Below are 16,951 nucleotides of genomic sequence, written 5' to 3'. Positions count from 1 at the left end.
TATATATATATGTATGTATATACATAAACTGCAGGAACTTTTTCCGGTACCTAATAGTTTGTTTTCCTCCACCTACCTATATATATATACATAATTGCTTGAAAATAGAAATTTATCAAAAATTTGTTTGAATTTAATGTAAAAAAGAAACGACATTACTTTCCAGTCTACCTAATATAATAATAGAATATAATTTTCATAGAATAGAGATGTATAAATAGAGTATATTGCATTGATTACGTTGCAATATACAGGGTGTTCTAGAATTAGTGTAAGAACCGGGAATGGAGAATAGCTGAGACGATTATGAACCAGAATTTCCTTTGCAAAAATGTCGGATGGTGCTTTGTTTTTTAATTATCAACGATGCAGTGTACGGCATTTTAGCAAAGGAAATTGCGGTTTATAATCGTCTCAGCTACCTTCCATTTCCGGTTCTCACACTAATTCTGGGACACCCTATATGTATAAAATGGCCAATTGCATAGATCCAGAAAAATGAAAATGCTGTGTTTATGAAAACTGCCGTATCAAACAATTTACTCTATGCTTAAAAATTTTACCAATTTTTATTTTGCATTAATTATTTAAATTTCCCTATTAATGTTTCTCGATTAAAAAATGTTCCGTTGCATGGAAAGAACCTCAGATAGGGAAAATGGTTATAATTTATTGCAGGAAGAATTCATGAAACCGTTTCTCAATTAGATTCTTCACGTCATGAAAATGACTCTTCTTTGTAATTTTAGATTGTTGATAGACTCTTCGCTATAATTTACCAAATAGCACGTGACTCCTATGAAGAAATCACACGCTTAATTAACCTGTTAGAACAGAAATTAAACGAATGCCATTTAAGAGATTAATGGATTAATTGCAGACCATAACTTTAGTCTCTGAATAACACCACTAACTGGTATTCGCTTAATTACTGTCTCTCAGGTTAATCAAACATGTGACTTCTATACAGGGTGATTCTAAAAACTGGGACAAACCGTAACTCCATCTTCAGCGGAGATACAAAAAGAGTTATTAAAGAAGTTATTAAAGAAAAAATCGAAACCCCAATATTAATCAATATTAGGCCATCTTTTGATGGTATAGTTCTTTTATTTGGTACAATGGTACAAGTGTAAAATGCATTTGCACATTTTTTTCTGTTAATGTTACTACATATAGTTTTACTTATTCCATCTTGCCATTTTGCATACGTCGAGTGTTATAGTATGACAGTTGAAAAATTGATACTTTACGAAATATTTCCTATTTTATCTGTTAGAATATTATTTTATCCTAGCAGGTACTCGAACACTCCACCGTGAACGTTCAAACATTATTTTTAATCGTTTGTTTACATGTTGTATTACGTTTTGAAGTTGTGTAGTAATAACAAACGTATTAGGTTGTTCCAAAAGTTTCTTTCGTTTGATTAAGAATTAATTCATACACAATATTTTATGTTTTATGTTACATTACAAAATTGTGTACAATTCATTTCGGTTCATTACTGTTACAGCATCAATGTCTAAGAAATTAGATTGTCTATTTATAGAAACACTGCCACAGAAAATAATTGAATGCAACTCACGAAAGAAACTTTTCGGACAACCTAATACATGTAGTGTTGGGTTAATGGGTTAAAGCGAACATGTATTGCGAAACATCCTGTATAAAACCCCAAGTCCCGGGCCTTAAAAACTTTTATCCACACCTGTCTAATACAATTTCAAAAAAAAAAGCAAAAATGATTTCATGATTGTACAAATTATTTGATAGACACTCCCAAGAGGCCAAACGAAATCGTGGGAATACGGGAAGCTTCCGCAGAACAAACCGAAGAATCGATACGGAAATCTCATAGCGTGTGCGTAAAATTTCTCTTTTATAATTTACGACTGTTAACCCTTTGACTGCGGGACGACTTTAGCTGGAAATTCTAAGAGACGTAGAGGCTTGAATCTTACAAAGGCAGAACCTTTTCATATTCACAGTTTATTCATAGGGCGTTTAGTTTCAAAAATAAAAATTAAAAACTTGAAAAACCCTTTTCCTGTTTTTGTCATAATGAAAAAAAAACAACAGTCGAACAATCGAGTTAAAAAAAAACATCACCTTATAGAGAATAAAAAAACGAAACTTTCTTCATAGGTACAGTTTATTCATACGACGGTCAGTTTTAGAGATAAAAATTGAAAACTTAGAAGACCTTTTTCATGAAATTCAATTTTTGCAACGAACTCCTATCTTTTCAATTTTTACTTTCGAAACTAAGCGTTCTATGGATAAACTATAAATATAAAAAAGTTTCGTCTCATGATCCCCTATAAGCTGATATTTTGTTTAAATTGATTCAATGATTGTAATTGTCTTCCAATTGACGAAGTACGAAATACTTTGCAGACGACGAGAACCGCGTGATATTGAATAAGCTTTCGGACGATCCTCACTCGGATTACATCAACGCTAATTACATCAAGGTATTTAGACTCGATCCCACGATAAACAATTTTATACTAACTAAATGAATCCGGTATGATAAACTTGACGAATTTTGTAAAAGGGTTACAAAAAGGAAAAGTGTTACATAGCTACCCAAGGTCCAAAGGCGACCACGGTCATCGACTTCTGGAGAATGATCTGGCAAGAAGAAACCCTCATAATTTGTATGGTCGCGAACACAGTCGAGAACGGAAAGGTTTGTTCACTCTCGACGTTAAAAAAAATGCTAACGAGCAGGTAATAATCGACGACGAAATTTTCATAGGCGAAATGCGAACAGTACTGGCCCGACATTCTGAAAAAGAAGAAATACGGCGATCTACTTGTCTTCAACGCTAAACACACCGTGTTCGCGGATTATACATTTCGTACTTTTCACGTGACCTGCGGAAATGATACTCGCAAGGTAATACCGACGACGGTTTTTTCAATCAGTATAATAAAGCAGTGTTTCTGAAACTTTACCTGCCAGCGAAACTCTCGGTAGAAAGAAACTTTTAACTTATCCCTTAAAGTGGAATTATATTGTTACGTTGTTGGTGCATTTTGAAACTACTTTTTAAATGGGATGTATATGTTACAGTAAACGTAATAAACTGGGGATTAAAGTTGGTAAATGTGGGGATTATGCATAATCACCGTATTTATCACACTCACCGTAACATATATACATGCGTTTCCAAAATTTTATTTCAATTTTAATGATTTTATATTTCTCAATTTAAACATTATATACGTTGATTGATATAGTATATATACAGTATAAATAATTATAAACAATAATTAAAGTTCTCGTTCGAGTCTTTTTGAAACTTTTTAATAACATTTAACGATAAATTAATTTCGTGCATTACATAACATTAGAAAATTCTATCTCATTACTTAGCGTCCAAATAAAATTGTTTCATTCCAATAAGAAATCCCAATAATGTTTACATATTTGTATTTTATCTCGATAGTAAGCAGAATGACCTAACGAATAAGACATTTAAATTCTTTCAAACTGTTAAGCTTTTTCATTTCCAATCTCTTTTTTTGATTCCATCGCTATCGACGATAGAAAACACTTTAATTTAACAGACGTCTGGAATAGAAATAAAATTATACGAAAAGCGTCTTTTTTATTTCGCTATATGAGAAATGTGCTTCTTGTCTTCTGAGAACTTTCGTAGACCCTTTTTTTTGAGAAACCCTGCCACGAGAGTGCCTATTTTGTCTAATTTAAGAAATGGTTGGAATGATGTTTCGAAATCTAGATCGAGCACCTGCATTATACAGCATGGCCGGATCACGGTGTGCCGTTGTCCACGCATTCTGTGGTAACGTATTTAAAGAAGCTTTTGGCAACGTCACCCGGAAATGGACCTGTGGTGGTCCATTGTAGCGCAGGCGTCGGGAGAACTGGAACCATAATTTTATGCGACATTTGTCTTCGACGAGCCGCTGCGGAAGGGGTAAAACATTTTAACAAACAACAATTTGATTTCTTGAATAGTCACCTGACATAGAAAAAGTATTAAACACTGATATGTTAATCCGAGCATGTGATTCGTTTTCGTTCTTAAAAATGGTCAATAGCTTTTTTGTGTATCTTCATAAAACGTAAATAATCTATTCTAAAACTTAATATGGTAAAATCTAAAAGCTTTTTTTAAGGAAAACATAAGTGAGGATGCCGCGATCAGAAGTAGCTACCAGTACGAACGTTTCGTTACAACCTTTGAGAATACAATTTTCGATAAAAAGTGCAATAAAGTGGTAAAAAACGGAAGTAGGTCAAATGTCTTTTTAAGCTTTTAAGAGGCAACGAAGCCCTACCAGATGCAAGAAGGTTCAATCCGATTGGTCAATTCGTTTTGGGATAAGAAGCAATACAAAATTTTTCAGTTTTTTGCAAAAAAAAAAACAGATAAAAAATGAGAAATCCCACAATTTTTTGATAATGGGACCACCCCGGAGATATGCTCTACAAGATGCAACAGGTTTCATCCCGATTAGTCAAGCCGTCTGGACGTAATCGAGTAACACCTAAAAAAAAAAAATATATAATTTGATTTTAATAATATATATATATATGTTGTTAGTGCATTTTGAAACTACTTTTTAAATGGGATGTATATGATTACAGTAAACGTAATAAACTGGGGATTAAAGTTGGTAAATGTGGGGATTATGCATAATCATGCATATATATATTAGGTTGTCCCAAAAGTTTCTTTCGCTTTATTAATAAGTAATACATGCACAATAGTTTATGTTTTATGTTACATTACTGAATTGTGCACGATTTATTTTGCTCCGTTACTGTTACAACATGAATATGTATGAAATTAGACTGTCTATTTATATAAACACGACCATATAAAATAATTGAGTACAACTCGCGAAAGAAACTTTCGGGACAACCTAATACATGTCGAATTGAGTAAACTTTTTCTTTTCGAAGTCCGTTAAAAACGAACAACACGCTTGGGTTGATACGTTGCCGTTTACTATATTTTTAAAAAATATTCCCAAGCCCTCTGAAGAACAATGCAATGTTTCTATTTTTCAAATACTTCCAGGTAGTCGATGTATACGCCGAAACCATGTCGATCAGAAGTCAAAGAGCCAACATGGTCGACACGAAGCAACAGTACCTCTTGGCTCATTTAACCCTCTTAGAATGTTTACTTTCAATTCCAACGTCGTTGCCTTGCGACGAGATTCTCCCATTGAAAATTATGGAGCTTAAAAAACAATTGGTGATCCAGCAGCATAGGTAATCGCCCTATTTTCTTATCGACGACCAGTTCGAGCACCGAACGACTTAAAAGGATATGAAATTTACAGTCTGAAAAAGACATCTTGGCAAGACGAAGCCCTTCGGCCACCGACCAGTCAATCGTCACTGTCGGAACGCAACCTTGCCAAAAACAGATTCCCAGAATTAGCTTCAGGTTCAAAATTATCTTTCTGCGCTTCCCTATCGACCCTCTTTGACGCTTAGTTGCAATAATGCAACGATTTCCTTTGCAGCGAAAGTCGGCAGAGTGTACTTGAAGAGATATCCACCGACAGATGAGGACAGCGATTACATTTCCGCTATTTACGTGGACGGTGTGAGATTGCAGAATCAGTACCTGGCTACGCAGTTACCGTTGCCGGGGACGTTCAGCGATTTCTGGAGAATGGTGGCCGAATACAAAGTGGAGTTGATCGTTATGCTACAACCACCTGATCCGAACGATACGGTTTGTACCTTATCACAAGACTGTGGATCTTTATGCAAAATAAAATTTTTGCAAATGTACCTAGAAACATCGAACCTATATAGGAATTTATTTTATTCTGCGAATATTATAACGTGAACTTTACTTTCGATCTTTTTTATATCTTTGCTTTTATATTCTCTTCTATATTGTTTACATTTTGTAGTTTCTTGCACATTCAAATGTCCTATAAATGCATAAAGATCCGCAGTCTACTTATTATTAACGTGTTTCTTTATGGTTGGAAGCTCCGAAAAACAGTACAGGTATTCCAATATTAATTATCACAATTCATAAAGATACTTCGAAACACGTTTAAATATTACCGAAACTTTCAACGTGCCTACAAATGTTCAACCTAAATAAGAATTTATTTTATTCTGCAAATATTATAATTGAGTGGAAATTGAGTGAACAAGTAGTGAGACTAATTACACTGTCCAACACGATTTTTTTTTCCGCGATATCCACTAGGTGATTCTTATAGGGTTCCTCGTCCTAAATACGAAACCAAAAGTGCAATTGCTCCATCACCCTTAGTTTTCGAGAAATACGAGATTTTGTAAAAACGGTCGATTTTGAGATAAAACGTAGTACTACTTGAAAACTACGAACGCTAGAAAGTTCTCTTTAGCCTTAAAAGATAGAGGAGTGTTTTCTGAATATAATGCCATGTTCCTTTAGAATTATCTGCTCATTTGAATGCCTGTAAATGAAGACCAAAGTTCAAAAAGGTGATGATGCGTGAATTTTTCACGAAATACTTTTGTATTTTAATGAACAGTTATTCACCTAGGTCGAATTTACACTACGTTATCGGATTCTGCAAACATTTCTGAAGAGAAAACCACCCGCGGCAAATGTTGGAACGGTTTCTAATCCATACGGTATGACAAAACGTCAACTCGGAACGCATGAACGATGTTTTGCCGCTGCACAGCCATTGCTCGTTATGTTTCGGTCAGTCAGGGCCGTCGCTACGGGATTCGCCTAATCGGTGCCACGCGCTATCGGTTTTTGTATTACATTTACATGTTCCAGATAAGTAATTCTTCATTTTTAATATTTCATTTATACTGGAACTCAACAAAACGGAGACAATTTTCGACTGTTTAAATATTAATCATTAATTTCCTGTTTTTGTATCTTCAATTATTCGACTTTTGTTAATTTGGTATTGAGCAAACTTTATTTAAATCTAAATTGAATTATTTAACAATTAACTCAATCTATAATTGTATATTTTGTTGTTAATTTTTAATGAAAACTGCTACCTATAAAAAATCTCTCTTTAGAGCAGAGTTTACCCCCCAAACACTAACTTAAATAACAAAAGATTAAAGTATCGAAAAGTAGAAACATTAAGCTTTAAAATGGTTTTCTAATCGTCAATGTGGGGCGAATTTTAACAAAGTTACGAGAATTTGATGGTTATTATTCAAGCACGTGGCGACGATTGTGCAGAACGCATGACGACGGCCCTGATTCACCGATATAAAGCGAGCGAAGCATGCACGCCGGCAAACAGAATTCGTGCGTTCTAAATTAATATTTTCTGGATCTGTACGAACTAGAAAACGTTCCAACACTTACCGCGGGTGGTTTTCTCTTCAGAAATGTTTGCAGAATCCTATAATGCATAGTAAATTCGACCTAGACGAATAACTTTTCATAAAAATACAAACGTATGTGTCGTGAAAAGTACTCGCGTCGCCAACTTTTTGAACTTCGGTGTTCATTTACAGGCATTCAAAAGAGCAGATAATTCTAAAGGAATATGTCTTCATATTTAGAAAACACTCCTCTATCTTTTAAGACTACAAGAACTTTCTAGCGTTCGTAGTTTTCAAGTAGTACTACGTTTTCTCTCAAAATCGACCGTATTTACAAAATCGCGAATTTCTCGAAAACTAAGGGCGATGGAGCAATTTCACTTTCAGATTCGTATTTAGGACGAGGAACCCTGTAAAAATCACCTAGTGGATATCGCGGAATTTAAAAAAAAGTTTAAATTTGTTGGACAGTGTTATCGAGACTGCATCCCTATGAATCGATTATCGATTGAACGCCGATGTCCGTCGAGACATACTTGAGAAACATACTCTTTGCAGAGCTGCTGTCCCATTATTCCGTCCGAGGAGTTCAAGCCGGTACCATACATAAACATTAAGGCAACAGGATCAGTCGAATTCGACTTTTACGTCTCGCACAAACTGGTACTCATCGACAATTCCGAGGTGAGCTGATCAAACTTTTCATGAAACAGGTTTTATCGTTTGATAACCCATTTATTACATAGTTTTAATTAAAGCGTTTTCAATATTAATTTAAGACTCCAGGCTATTAGATACAAAATATATATTTTGAGATCGTATCGTCATTCTTACACAAAAAAAAAGAGGGTATGTTGGAAAATAGAAGACTAATACAAACAGAATTTAATGTTTCTTCATACGTTACTTTTCAATTATTTAATTTAAGGGAAGCACTACTAGCTGTTTTTTGTACCCAATCCTTTTTAAGGTTGTTCTGCAAAGTCTAAAGTACAAAACAGCGAAGAGTATCAATAAAAATTAAAAAAAACAAAAAAACAAGACAACTTTAAAAAGAATGTTTGTTGTGTTCTTCATACTTTTTTTATTTTTTATTTTCTTATCTGAACACAATTTTGACAAATCGCCCGTCATTGTACTTTAGATAAGGTGATTCTGCGTCAAACAAAAAAGTCTGGACTCGATAGGTCATCTGTATCCTGAGTAATTACTATCGAAAGGCCAAAAAGTACCATTTTTCAGGAAACGCAAAAAATAACAAAAAGCTTCGTATTCCTTGCTCGTTTCATAAAAACTGGAATTCAAATTATAAAAATTATGCAATGAACCCACAAGAGAACTCAACTTTTCATTCATCATCTATTATAAAAACATTTGCGATGTCCTATCTATGCAAACGGTGAAAAATACACCGATTTGTTTGTTTATTTTATTTCAGAAGCCTGCCATGGAACAACAGGTAACGATTTTACGGTTCACGGAATGGACTGCCGGCAGAAATCAAAATCCACCGTCAACGATGACGTTGGTAACGCTGTGGCAAGCCACCGAGAGAATTTCCAGGGGAGACGGACCGACCGTTGTCCTCTGCCAGTAAGGATACGTTGAATTTTCAAAAATATCTTCGTATTAATCAGACAGTTAACGCGAAGTACGTTAAAGTGTTTCTGTTTTCAATTAGCGACGGTGTAACCGGCTGTGGACTTTACCTGGCCTTAAGTTTTCTTTTGGAGAGAATGGCCGTAGAACGTGAATGCGACGTTTGCTTGGCGATTCGCGCGGTTAGGAGATCAAGGCCCGATTTTGTTCAATCTTTGGTAAATTTTTATTTCGTTGCTATAATTACTGCTATTATTACAATTAATGGAAAATCCCTCGGATACGAATAAAATAAATAATAGAAGAAATTGGGGTCCATTAGATCGTTTTGGGTAAAACAGATTACCGTGACTTCATTTTAAGGAAGGATAACGCAGGATATTAATGATATTTTATACAGAGTGCCTCACACAACTGGAAGAGGCTGTATCTCGTAAACGATTGGGAATAAAAAAAAATGTTGTAAGTGAAAGTTAGATGGTTTTAGATGGTGCATAACGTGCAACCAATTTTATGCACTTTTGTGCATCGGTGTATCAGAGAAATGCAACTGCACTTTTCTTAGAAATGGAAACTTATACTTTTGACGACACATATCGATGCAGTTTCTCGTGCTCTACAAAAAAGTATTAACGTATTTATGCCCTAAACTTCTTCGTTAGGAAGTTATCGATGGTAAAAGTTATCTGAACTATTTCTGTCCCTCAGCAAGTATCTACGTTATAACAGATGTTCAAACTGTTAGGAAGTTATTGATGGTAAAAGTTATCCAAACTATTTCTGTCCCTCGGCAAGTATCTACGTTATAACAGGTGTTCGAACTATTCTCCATTGCAGTCCAAGCACTTTTCTATCCTCTTCTTGACGTTTCGCAATACATTATTTATGTCCCTTTCCGCAATTTTGCATATTTCTTGCTGAATGCGTTGTTGGAGCTTCTCAAGATTAGTAAAGGGGTGCGAATACACTATATCTTTTACAGATCCCCATAAAAAGAAGTCAAGGGGTGTGACATCCGGCGATCGCGGTGGAATCTGTAATAGATAAAGTGTATTCACAGCTTTTTACTGATCTTGAGGAGCTCCAACAACTTTTACCATCGATTACTTCCTAACGAACAAGTTTAGGGCATAAGTACGTTAATACTTTTTTGTAGAACACAAGAAACTACAGCAATCTGTGTCGTCAAAAGTATAAATTTCCATTTCTAAGAAAAGTGCAGTTTCATAGGAAATAAATTTCAAAGCAAGTTTCAGAGGAAATCAATTTTGCGAGGACCAACTTTGTCAGGTGGCATATTCAGGGCCGGCTACATAATTTGTGGAGCCCGGTGCAAAGAGGTATGCGCGGTACTTGTTCAAAAAGTAGAAATAGTTCGGCTGACTTTTACCATTGATAACTTCCTAACGAAGAAATTTAGGGCATAAGTATGTTAATACTTTTTTGTAGAGCACAAGAAACTACATCGATCTGTGTCGTCAAAAGTATAAATTTTCATTTTTTTTAAAAGTACAGTTGCATTTTTCTGGTGCACCGATGCACAAAAGTGCATAAAATTGGTTGCATGTTATGCACCATCCGAAACCATTTAACTTTCACTGACAACATTTCTTTCTATTCCCAACCGTTTAGGAGGTACATCCTCTTCCAGTTGCCTGAAACACCCTGTACATAATAAGTATTTGATAAGAAATATTATCAAAATAGTTAAAAGTTTCAAATTTTTCAAATAACCCCATGCCTGAGATTAGTCCAAACATCTATAAAAAAAAAAAGATAATTACGCTCTTATAAATAGTTGTATTTCTCAATATTCAACTTTTACAGCAATTGACATTATTAAATGAATTTGCCTCGATCTAATCAATATTAATTAATTGAACAATATATGCGAGTTAATAAACAACTGCAGTGCATACCAAAAATAATCAGATTCCCTAAAAACGCTAAAAATAGAACAAGATTTAGAAAAATTACTTGAAAAGATCTAATCAACTCCAATTCAATCAACTCCAAAACAATTGTTCCAAACAACCCATCACCCTCGTTGCAAATATTTAATTATGCAGAAAACAAACTAAATCTTGTATTTAACACTTTAAAATCAACTATATATATTCATAATTGCGATTACGTAAATTGCAGAGAAAAAGGAACAATAGTTTCCCATTAATAAACAACATAAGAACAGTTAGAAAATTGAGATTTTGTATTGCAAAAGCAATACGCCTAAATAAAAACGTTTCAAGTGGTCCAATCGGTGATATACACCAACCAACATGACTAGACATGAAATATTTATAGTCACATAGTTTCGATTGACTCTAGCCTCCCAACAACGAGTAAACGCAAAGAAAAATGAAATAAATTAAGATAAAATGCAGCCAGGTAACATCCAATATAAAAAGCAAAGAAAGAAAAAGGGAATAAAAAATATTTTAGTCACTAACGCGAAGCACGTAGCAAATCAAGTATAAAAATTAATGTTTCGTTCTATTATTATTTGTATTACTCGCACGTTTCTTCTTTTATTTCAGGAACACATGGAGTACTTGTACGACGCAGTGATCACGTACTTGAAATACTTCGAAACGTACGCGAACTTCACGTGAACGATTCCCGCGTTAATCGATCATTCGATCCGTAGCGCAAATTGAATTCGATTGATCCTATCGAGTCGCGACTGCTTTCCTAATACGAGTAACGTTCGACCCATAAATTACACCGTTACGCAATTACTTGATACCGAAATTCTCAACTCTCGATTATCCTATTTTCCTTTACTTTCCTGTCTCCCAAGGCAAGCGACTTTCATTCCCACGAACGCTATCACGATTTATCATAATCGTATGCAGCAACGACCCTGCCGCGCCGGGATTCCCCCTGAACCGGTGCCGCATAAATTGCACACACGAAGAAGCGTGTTCGTCTCGTTAAGTAATCGTAATAACAGTTAACAGGAGCATAAAAGTTTTACGTCGACTTCCAAGCATCGATCTCAATCCTTAATGCAGCCACGGTCATTTACGAAGCGAGCGATGGTTCAAAAGGGTATTGCGAAACTTCGAAGGCGGTTCGCCTAATTTCATTCGTCTCCCTCTCTACCGGAACATCATGCCAGTCGAGACGCGCACGACGACGTCGTTAATTACTATTTTCCCGCTTAACGAACCGGAACGTTCGTTTCCCGACGACGTCCGCCATCATGATGCTCAAAAAAAATCAAATGTAGGTTTAAAAGGCTTAAAACTCTTCAGATCTTGTAAACATTGTACTGTATATGTGTTGTGAGATTATATTTTAATACGAGATTATGTATTTATTTATATAATATTTGTCACGCAGCCGTAATTTATCTCTGCCTAATTGTATTTCGTAAGAACTTCACATTTTGAACAGACATTTGTTCAATAAGTTTAGTTTGGCATTAGTGGAAACACGACGTTCTTTTCAAGATATAAAATTGGAAAGAGTGTTTCCATAAACAACTTACAAAAAAAGTTACAATGTACCTAAAATTTGTCCAATAAGTGTAATTTGGCATTAGTGGAACACGACGTTCTCTTCAAAGATATAAAATTGGAAAGAGTGTTTCCATAAACATCTTACAAAAATAATTACAATTTACCTACAATTTATGGAACTACTTTTCTTCTTTTAGCAGCGCTAAAATTATCATTAATTACATAAAAATCTAATTTGGAAGTAATGTCTCTTTTAAATTACAATATTGCAAGTAGAGACAACCTTTCATAGTTGATCTTTTACTTAACTTTAGCTTTGAGAACGATTCTTCAGCACTAGCTACATTTACTGACATTATCAAAATAATTCTTATGACCACGTATTTATTTAAAAATGTACTATTTGTATTGTTAAGGTGTATTCAATATTATTACAAGGAAAATAACTTTACAAATTTAGCGTAACCCTTAAAGGCTTAATTCGTTTCATCACAAGGCTCTAGATTTTCTATGTATTAGGTGTAGAAATTAATTTTGTGGATTTGCATTCAGCATACCAGAGAGTTTTCACGAAACAGAATCGAAAAACGCCATGTAAAGCGATCCTCAGCAACTGTTAGCACGTCAGATATTTGTATCAACAAAATACGCTTGTTTTTTTTCGACACAAAATCTGAACGGTTAGGTAAAAATATTTACTCATCATCTCGATACGTAGAATTATCAGCCTTCTAAGTTCTCGATCTGATCTCATAGTGAGATTACAATATTCAATTACAATATCTAATGACCATATTAGATTACAATCAATCCGTATATAAACCTAAGTCTATACCTGATGGTCATCACAATTTATCTATATATTTGAAATACCCCACAAATTTTGCTTATTCTTGTTCTTCTAATAGATTAGAAATATACTTGGAATTTATTAGGTTTAGCAATTAATTCTGTGTTTTTACATTTACATAATTACATTTGCAACTCTAGTTTAAATAAAAATGTGTACTGGTCACTTGGTTACGTACTAACGTTCATATTAATAAAACACATAGAATTGTTTTGAAATGCGTGACTGAGGAAAAATCAAAAGTTGTATGATTTTTCTTGATAAATAAATGGTAAGTTTAGCTTAGAAAGGCACAGAGTTAATTTCTACAATTAATACATAGCCACTGTGCGCAATTAAGAGGGGAGTCTGGTCCAGCTAATGTATTTTTCTAATGCATATAATATCCAGACATAATTAATGTTTGTTATTGAAACTTTTTTTACACATAAAGGGACGTTCAAAGAAGAAAATTTGACAGTGTAGATTTAATTTGAATGTATACATACAGTGGGTGTAGAAAGTATTCGTACACCGAACAATTTCCAAAAAAACTATGTGAAATTGTGATTTATTAACTTTTTCTTTATAAACAGTGATATTCTACATATTCTTGGAAATCTTTAGAATAGATACACTACGAAAAGATTAGTTATTTTGTAGAAGTGAGAAATCAACAAGAAAAAAGAATAAATCGATAGAAATACAGAAGCAATAAGTGTTCGTACAAGTGTCAAATTTTTAAAACTTCATTTTAAAAAAAACGAAATTTACATTAATTTATAAATAATTAATACTTCGTGGGATTTCCTTTCGATTTTATAATTACTACAACTCTTCCAGCCATTAAATTAACTATCATAAATGTCGATGTTATTCGGGGTGGTATCTTCTTTCATTCCTTTATTAGAGCATTTTTTAAGTCTTTTTTACTGGAAATCTAATGTTTTATAATTCCCACGAAGCAATAAACTAATGCGCTTATGTTACAAATTCTACTGTAAATTGTTCGTCATAAGAACCGTGCGAATACTTCTTGCTTCTATATTTCTACCAATTTTTCGTATTTTCTTGTTAATTTCGCAAATTATATAAACTAGTAATTGTTGTTTGAACTATATTCTAGAGATTTCCGAGAATATGTAGAATACCATTAATTATAAAAGAAAGGAGTTAATAAACTACAATTTCACATAAAAGTTTTTTGGGAAATTGATCAATGTACGAATACATTCTACACCCACTGTACATAGTAATAGTAGTCGCAAGGAAAGGATTCGGTCAAAACGGTGGGATACGTGAAGGCCTAGGAAAACATCTGATAGATAAAATCAGAAAATTGTTTTCTTTAGTAGGTACGTAAAATGCGTATGAACCTCAAGTTGCAAAAAAAAAATTGCTAATTGCAAAAATGGCGGCTAAAAACATGAAAATGTACGATACATGTCGGCCGTTATTTCGCAATAACTTTATGCTATAATAATAAGTCATTAAGAGTCGAGGTTCATCAGCATATAAACTTAATTACCTTCAATTTAAGCGTTGAATCAAGTGAATCGGATAAAAATTCGATGAGCTATGCGTCCCACCGTTTTGACAGAATCCTTTCCTTGCGACTACTATATCTATATATGTACACTATTGAAATATATCAAAATTAAAATACCGTTTCATACTTGGTATGATCGATTGTATCGAATTGTATATTTCAGTTTGTTTATTAAATACGTTGTTGTTTTGTTTTTCCTATGTAATTGATTTGCTGCTATTTGCTTGATATGTTGTATTAATATAATAAAGAGAAGTCGTTTGAAATAAATAATATTTCTTTTATTAATATTTAGTGTACAGTTTAATTAGTAACATAATCTAATATATACATTCAAGTTAAATCTACGCTGTCAAATTTTCTTCTTTGAACGTCCCTTTATATGTAAAAAAAGTTTCAATAACAAAAATTAATTTTATCTGGAAATTATATGCATTAGAAAAATACATTAGCTGGACCAGACTCCTCCTTTAAGGGGGCATTCCACTGTGAACGCACAAAAAGAAGCATATTTTCAATAATTTTTTTCTCAGGAACTATTGCTTAAAATTGAATGAATGTGTTTCCCCCTTAAAGGTATGATTAAGGAAAGTAAATAAATAATTTTTTTTTGGTAAAAAATATTTTGTCATTTATTTACAAAATAATATGCATGTGTGCAAAAAAAAAGTTAACCGCTAGCGCAGGTGATTTTGGCTCTCCTGGAAATCTGAAACAGAAAATCGAAAAAGATTATTAAACTATGTCGTCACACCTATGGTCGGAACCTCGAAGTAGTTGATATTTTGATTTTTACTTACAATTTCACCTGATTTACGGTACAAAAAAAGTATTTTTCTCTCTTTCACAAAAAACGCTGCCATTTTATTTATTTTCGATGAAATAAATAAGTGGAGGTTCCGACCATAGGTGTGACGACATAGTTTAATAAACTTCTTCGATTTTCTGTTTCAGATTACCAGGAGAGCCAAAATCACTTGCGCCAGCGGATAACTTTTTTTTGCACACATGCATATTACTTTGTAAATAAATGATGAAATATTTTTTATTTGCTTTCCTTAATCATACCTTTAAGGGGGAAAACACATTCATTCAATTTTATGCAATAGTTCCTGAGAAAAAAATGATTGAAAATATGCTGTTTTTTATGGGTTCACAGTGAAATGTCCCCTTAAACAAAACTCGGATAAACCATCGATTTTCGTGAACGAGATCGAAAGAGTTCTTTTCCCTTCCTCCAGTCGCGAGGTTGCGCCTTGAGCCGCTAGAGGGTGCGCCGATAGCGCCGATAACTCGTAATCACGAAAGGTATACGTCGACCTGCTGTAAACGTCCATCTCGGCGGATATCTTCACGTGCGTTTCCGTGGTGTTCGTGTGTTGGTGGCTCGAGTGTCAAGTATCGAAAAGGTTTTACGAGGTGTGCCTGTCAGGACGGTGTTTTCGTCTCGTATCGTCGCGAAGAGGAAGCAACCAGCGAGAGTTGGCGAAAGGAACGTGTGTGCTCTCTCACGGCAGCAGGTAAGAATTTTTCATCGTTCACAGTGGCGCGAGTGGAAAGGGCGAGCACGTGTGCCCGTGTGTCACAGTGGTGTGCCACCTTCAATTGCGACACGAGCGAGCCGTCTTCCTCGATCGAGACTGTTTGTTTTGTTTGACAAGATGCGGGACACGCGTGTCACATCTCGTTTCAAGGCCATGGAAGACATATTGGCGCGTGAACAGGAACCATTGAAAAACGGACCGCTCCCGTGGGTGGAAAATCACGATTTTCCGCTCGGTCGGGATTTATTTGTCGCTTTGCATCGGTCGTGTCGTTCGTTCGGTTCGTCGAGTGCGTTCGCTAATAGAGTTTACGTTCGTGCATGCTGCGTCACTCGTGCCCGCTTGTTGTTCCTTTTCTGTTATATAAGGAACACGCTTTGCACGAATGTGCCACCACCATCTTGGCGGTCGCAACGCGGCGCGAAATTTGATTTGATTCGTTGGTTGGCCACGCTAGCGCGCTATGTAAAATTCCACCTAAACAAATTAACACGTCGTGTATCGAAGGCGTGTGAGTTCATCTTTCGCGGAATGCCTCCTAGTGGTGGAAAATATTTAAAACTATCGATTATCAGGACTATCGGTGGTTCGTCTTCCTCGAAAACACTACCGATCTTTGTTGTTTTGTTTTTCCTATATAATTGATTTGCTGCTATTTGCTTG

The 16,951-nt window shown here is 34.7% G+C and overlaps 2 protein-coding genes across 3 annotated transcripts in view; both read left to right on the top strand.

The window, feature by feature from the left end:
- LOC128875697 (uncharacterized) overlaps window positions 1-15,447 on the top strand; it is a 32,274-nt gene extending 16,827 nt beyond the window's left edge. Inside the window, exons 20-31 of the mRNA XM_054121516.1 lie at window positions 1,777-1,864; window positions 2,401-2,477; window positions 2,561-2,695; window positions 2,765-2,905; window positions 3,756-3,953; window positions 5,064-5,260; window positions 5,332-5,438; window positions 5,518-5,732; window positions 7,862-7,987; window positions 8,742-8,896; window positions 8,985-9,120; window positions 11,440-15,447. Coding sequence (XP_053977491.1) covers window positions 1,777-1,864; window positions 2,401-2,477; window positions 2,561-2,695; window positions 2,765-2,905; window positions 3,756-3,953; window positions 5,064-5,260; window positions 5,332-5,438; window positions 5,518-5,732; window positions 7,862-7,987; window positions 8,742-8,896; window positions 8,985-9,120; window positions 11,440-11,514 — 1,650 coding nt within the window. The 3' untranslated portion in view covers window positions 11,515-15,447. The remainder of the gene's footprint in view (window positions 1-1,776; window positions 1,865-2,400; window positions 2,478-2,560; window positions 2,696-2,764; window positions 2,906-3,755; window positions 3,954-5,063; window positions 5,261-5,331; window positions 5,439-5,517; window positions 5,733-7,861; window positions 7,988-8,741; window positions 8,897-8,984; window positions 9,121-11,439) is intronic.
- An 8-nt stretch (window positions 15,448-15,455) lies between these two features.
- The window catches only part of LOC128875695 (probable inactive tRNA-specific adenosine deaminase-like protein 3), a 19,911-nt gene continuing 18,415 nt past the window's right edge, over window positions 15,456-16,951 (top strand). The window contains exon 1 of one of the 2 annotated variants that reach the window (XR_008456866.1): window positions 15,456-16,264. The gene's annotated coding sequence lies outside the window, so the exon portion shown is untranslated. The remainder of the gene's footprint in view (window positions 16,265-16,951) is intronic. The other variant, XM_054121512.1, reaches the window with a different exon arrangement.

This window comes from Hylaeus volcanicus, chromosome 4 (genome assembly GCF_026283585.1).
Source record: "Hylaeus volcanicus isolate JK05 chromosome 4, UHH_iyHylVolc1.0_haploid, whole genome shotgun sequence".
NCBI lineage: Eukaryota > Metazoa > Arthropoda > Insecta > Hymenoptera > Colletidae > Hylaeus > Hylaeus volcanicus.
Note: the sequence above shows the minus strand (reverse complement) of the source record. Positions and strands in the feature narration are given on the sequence as shown.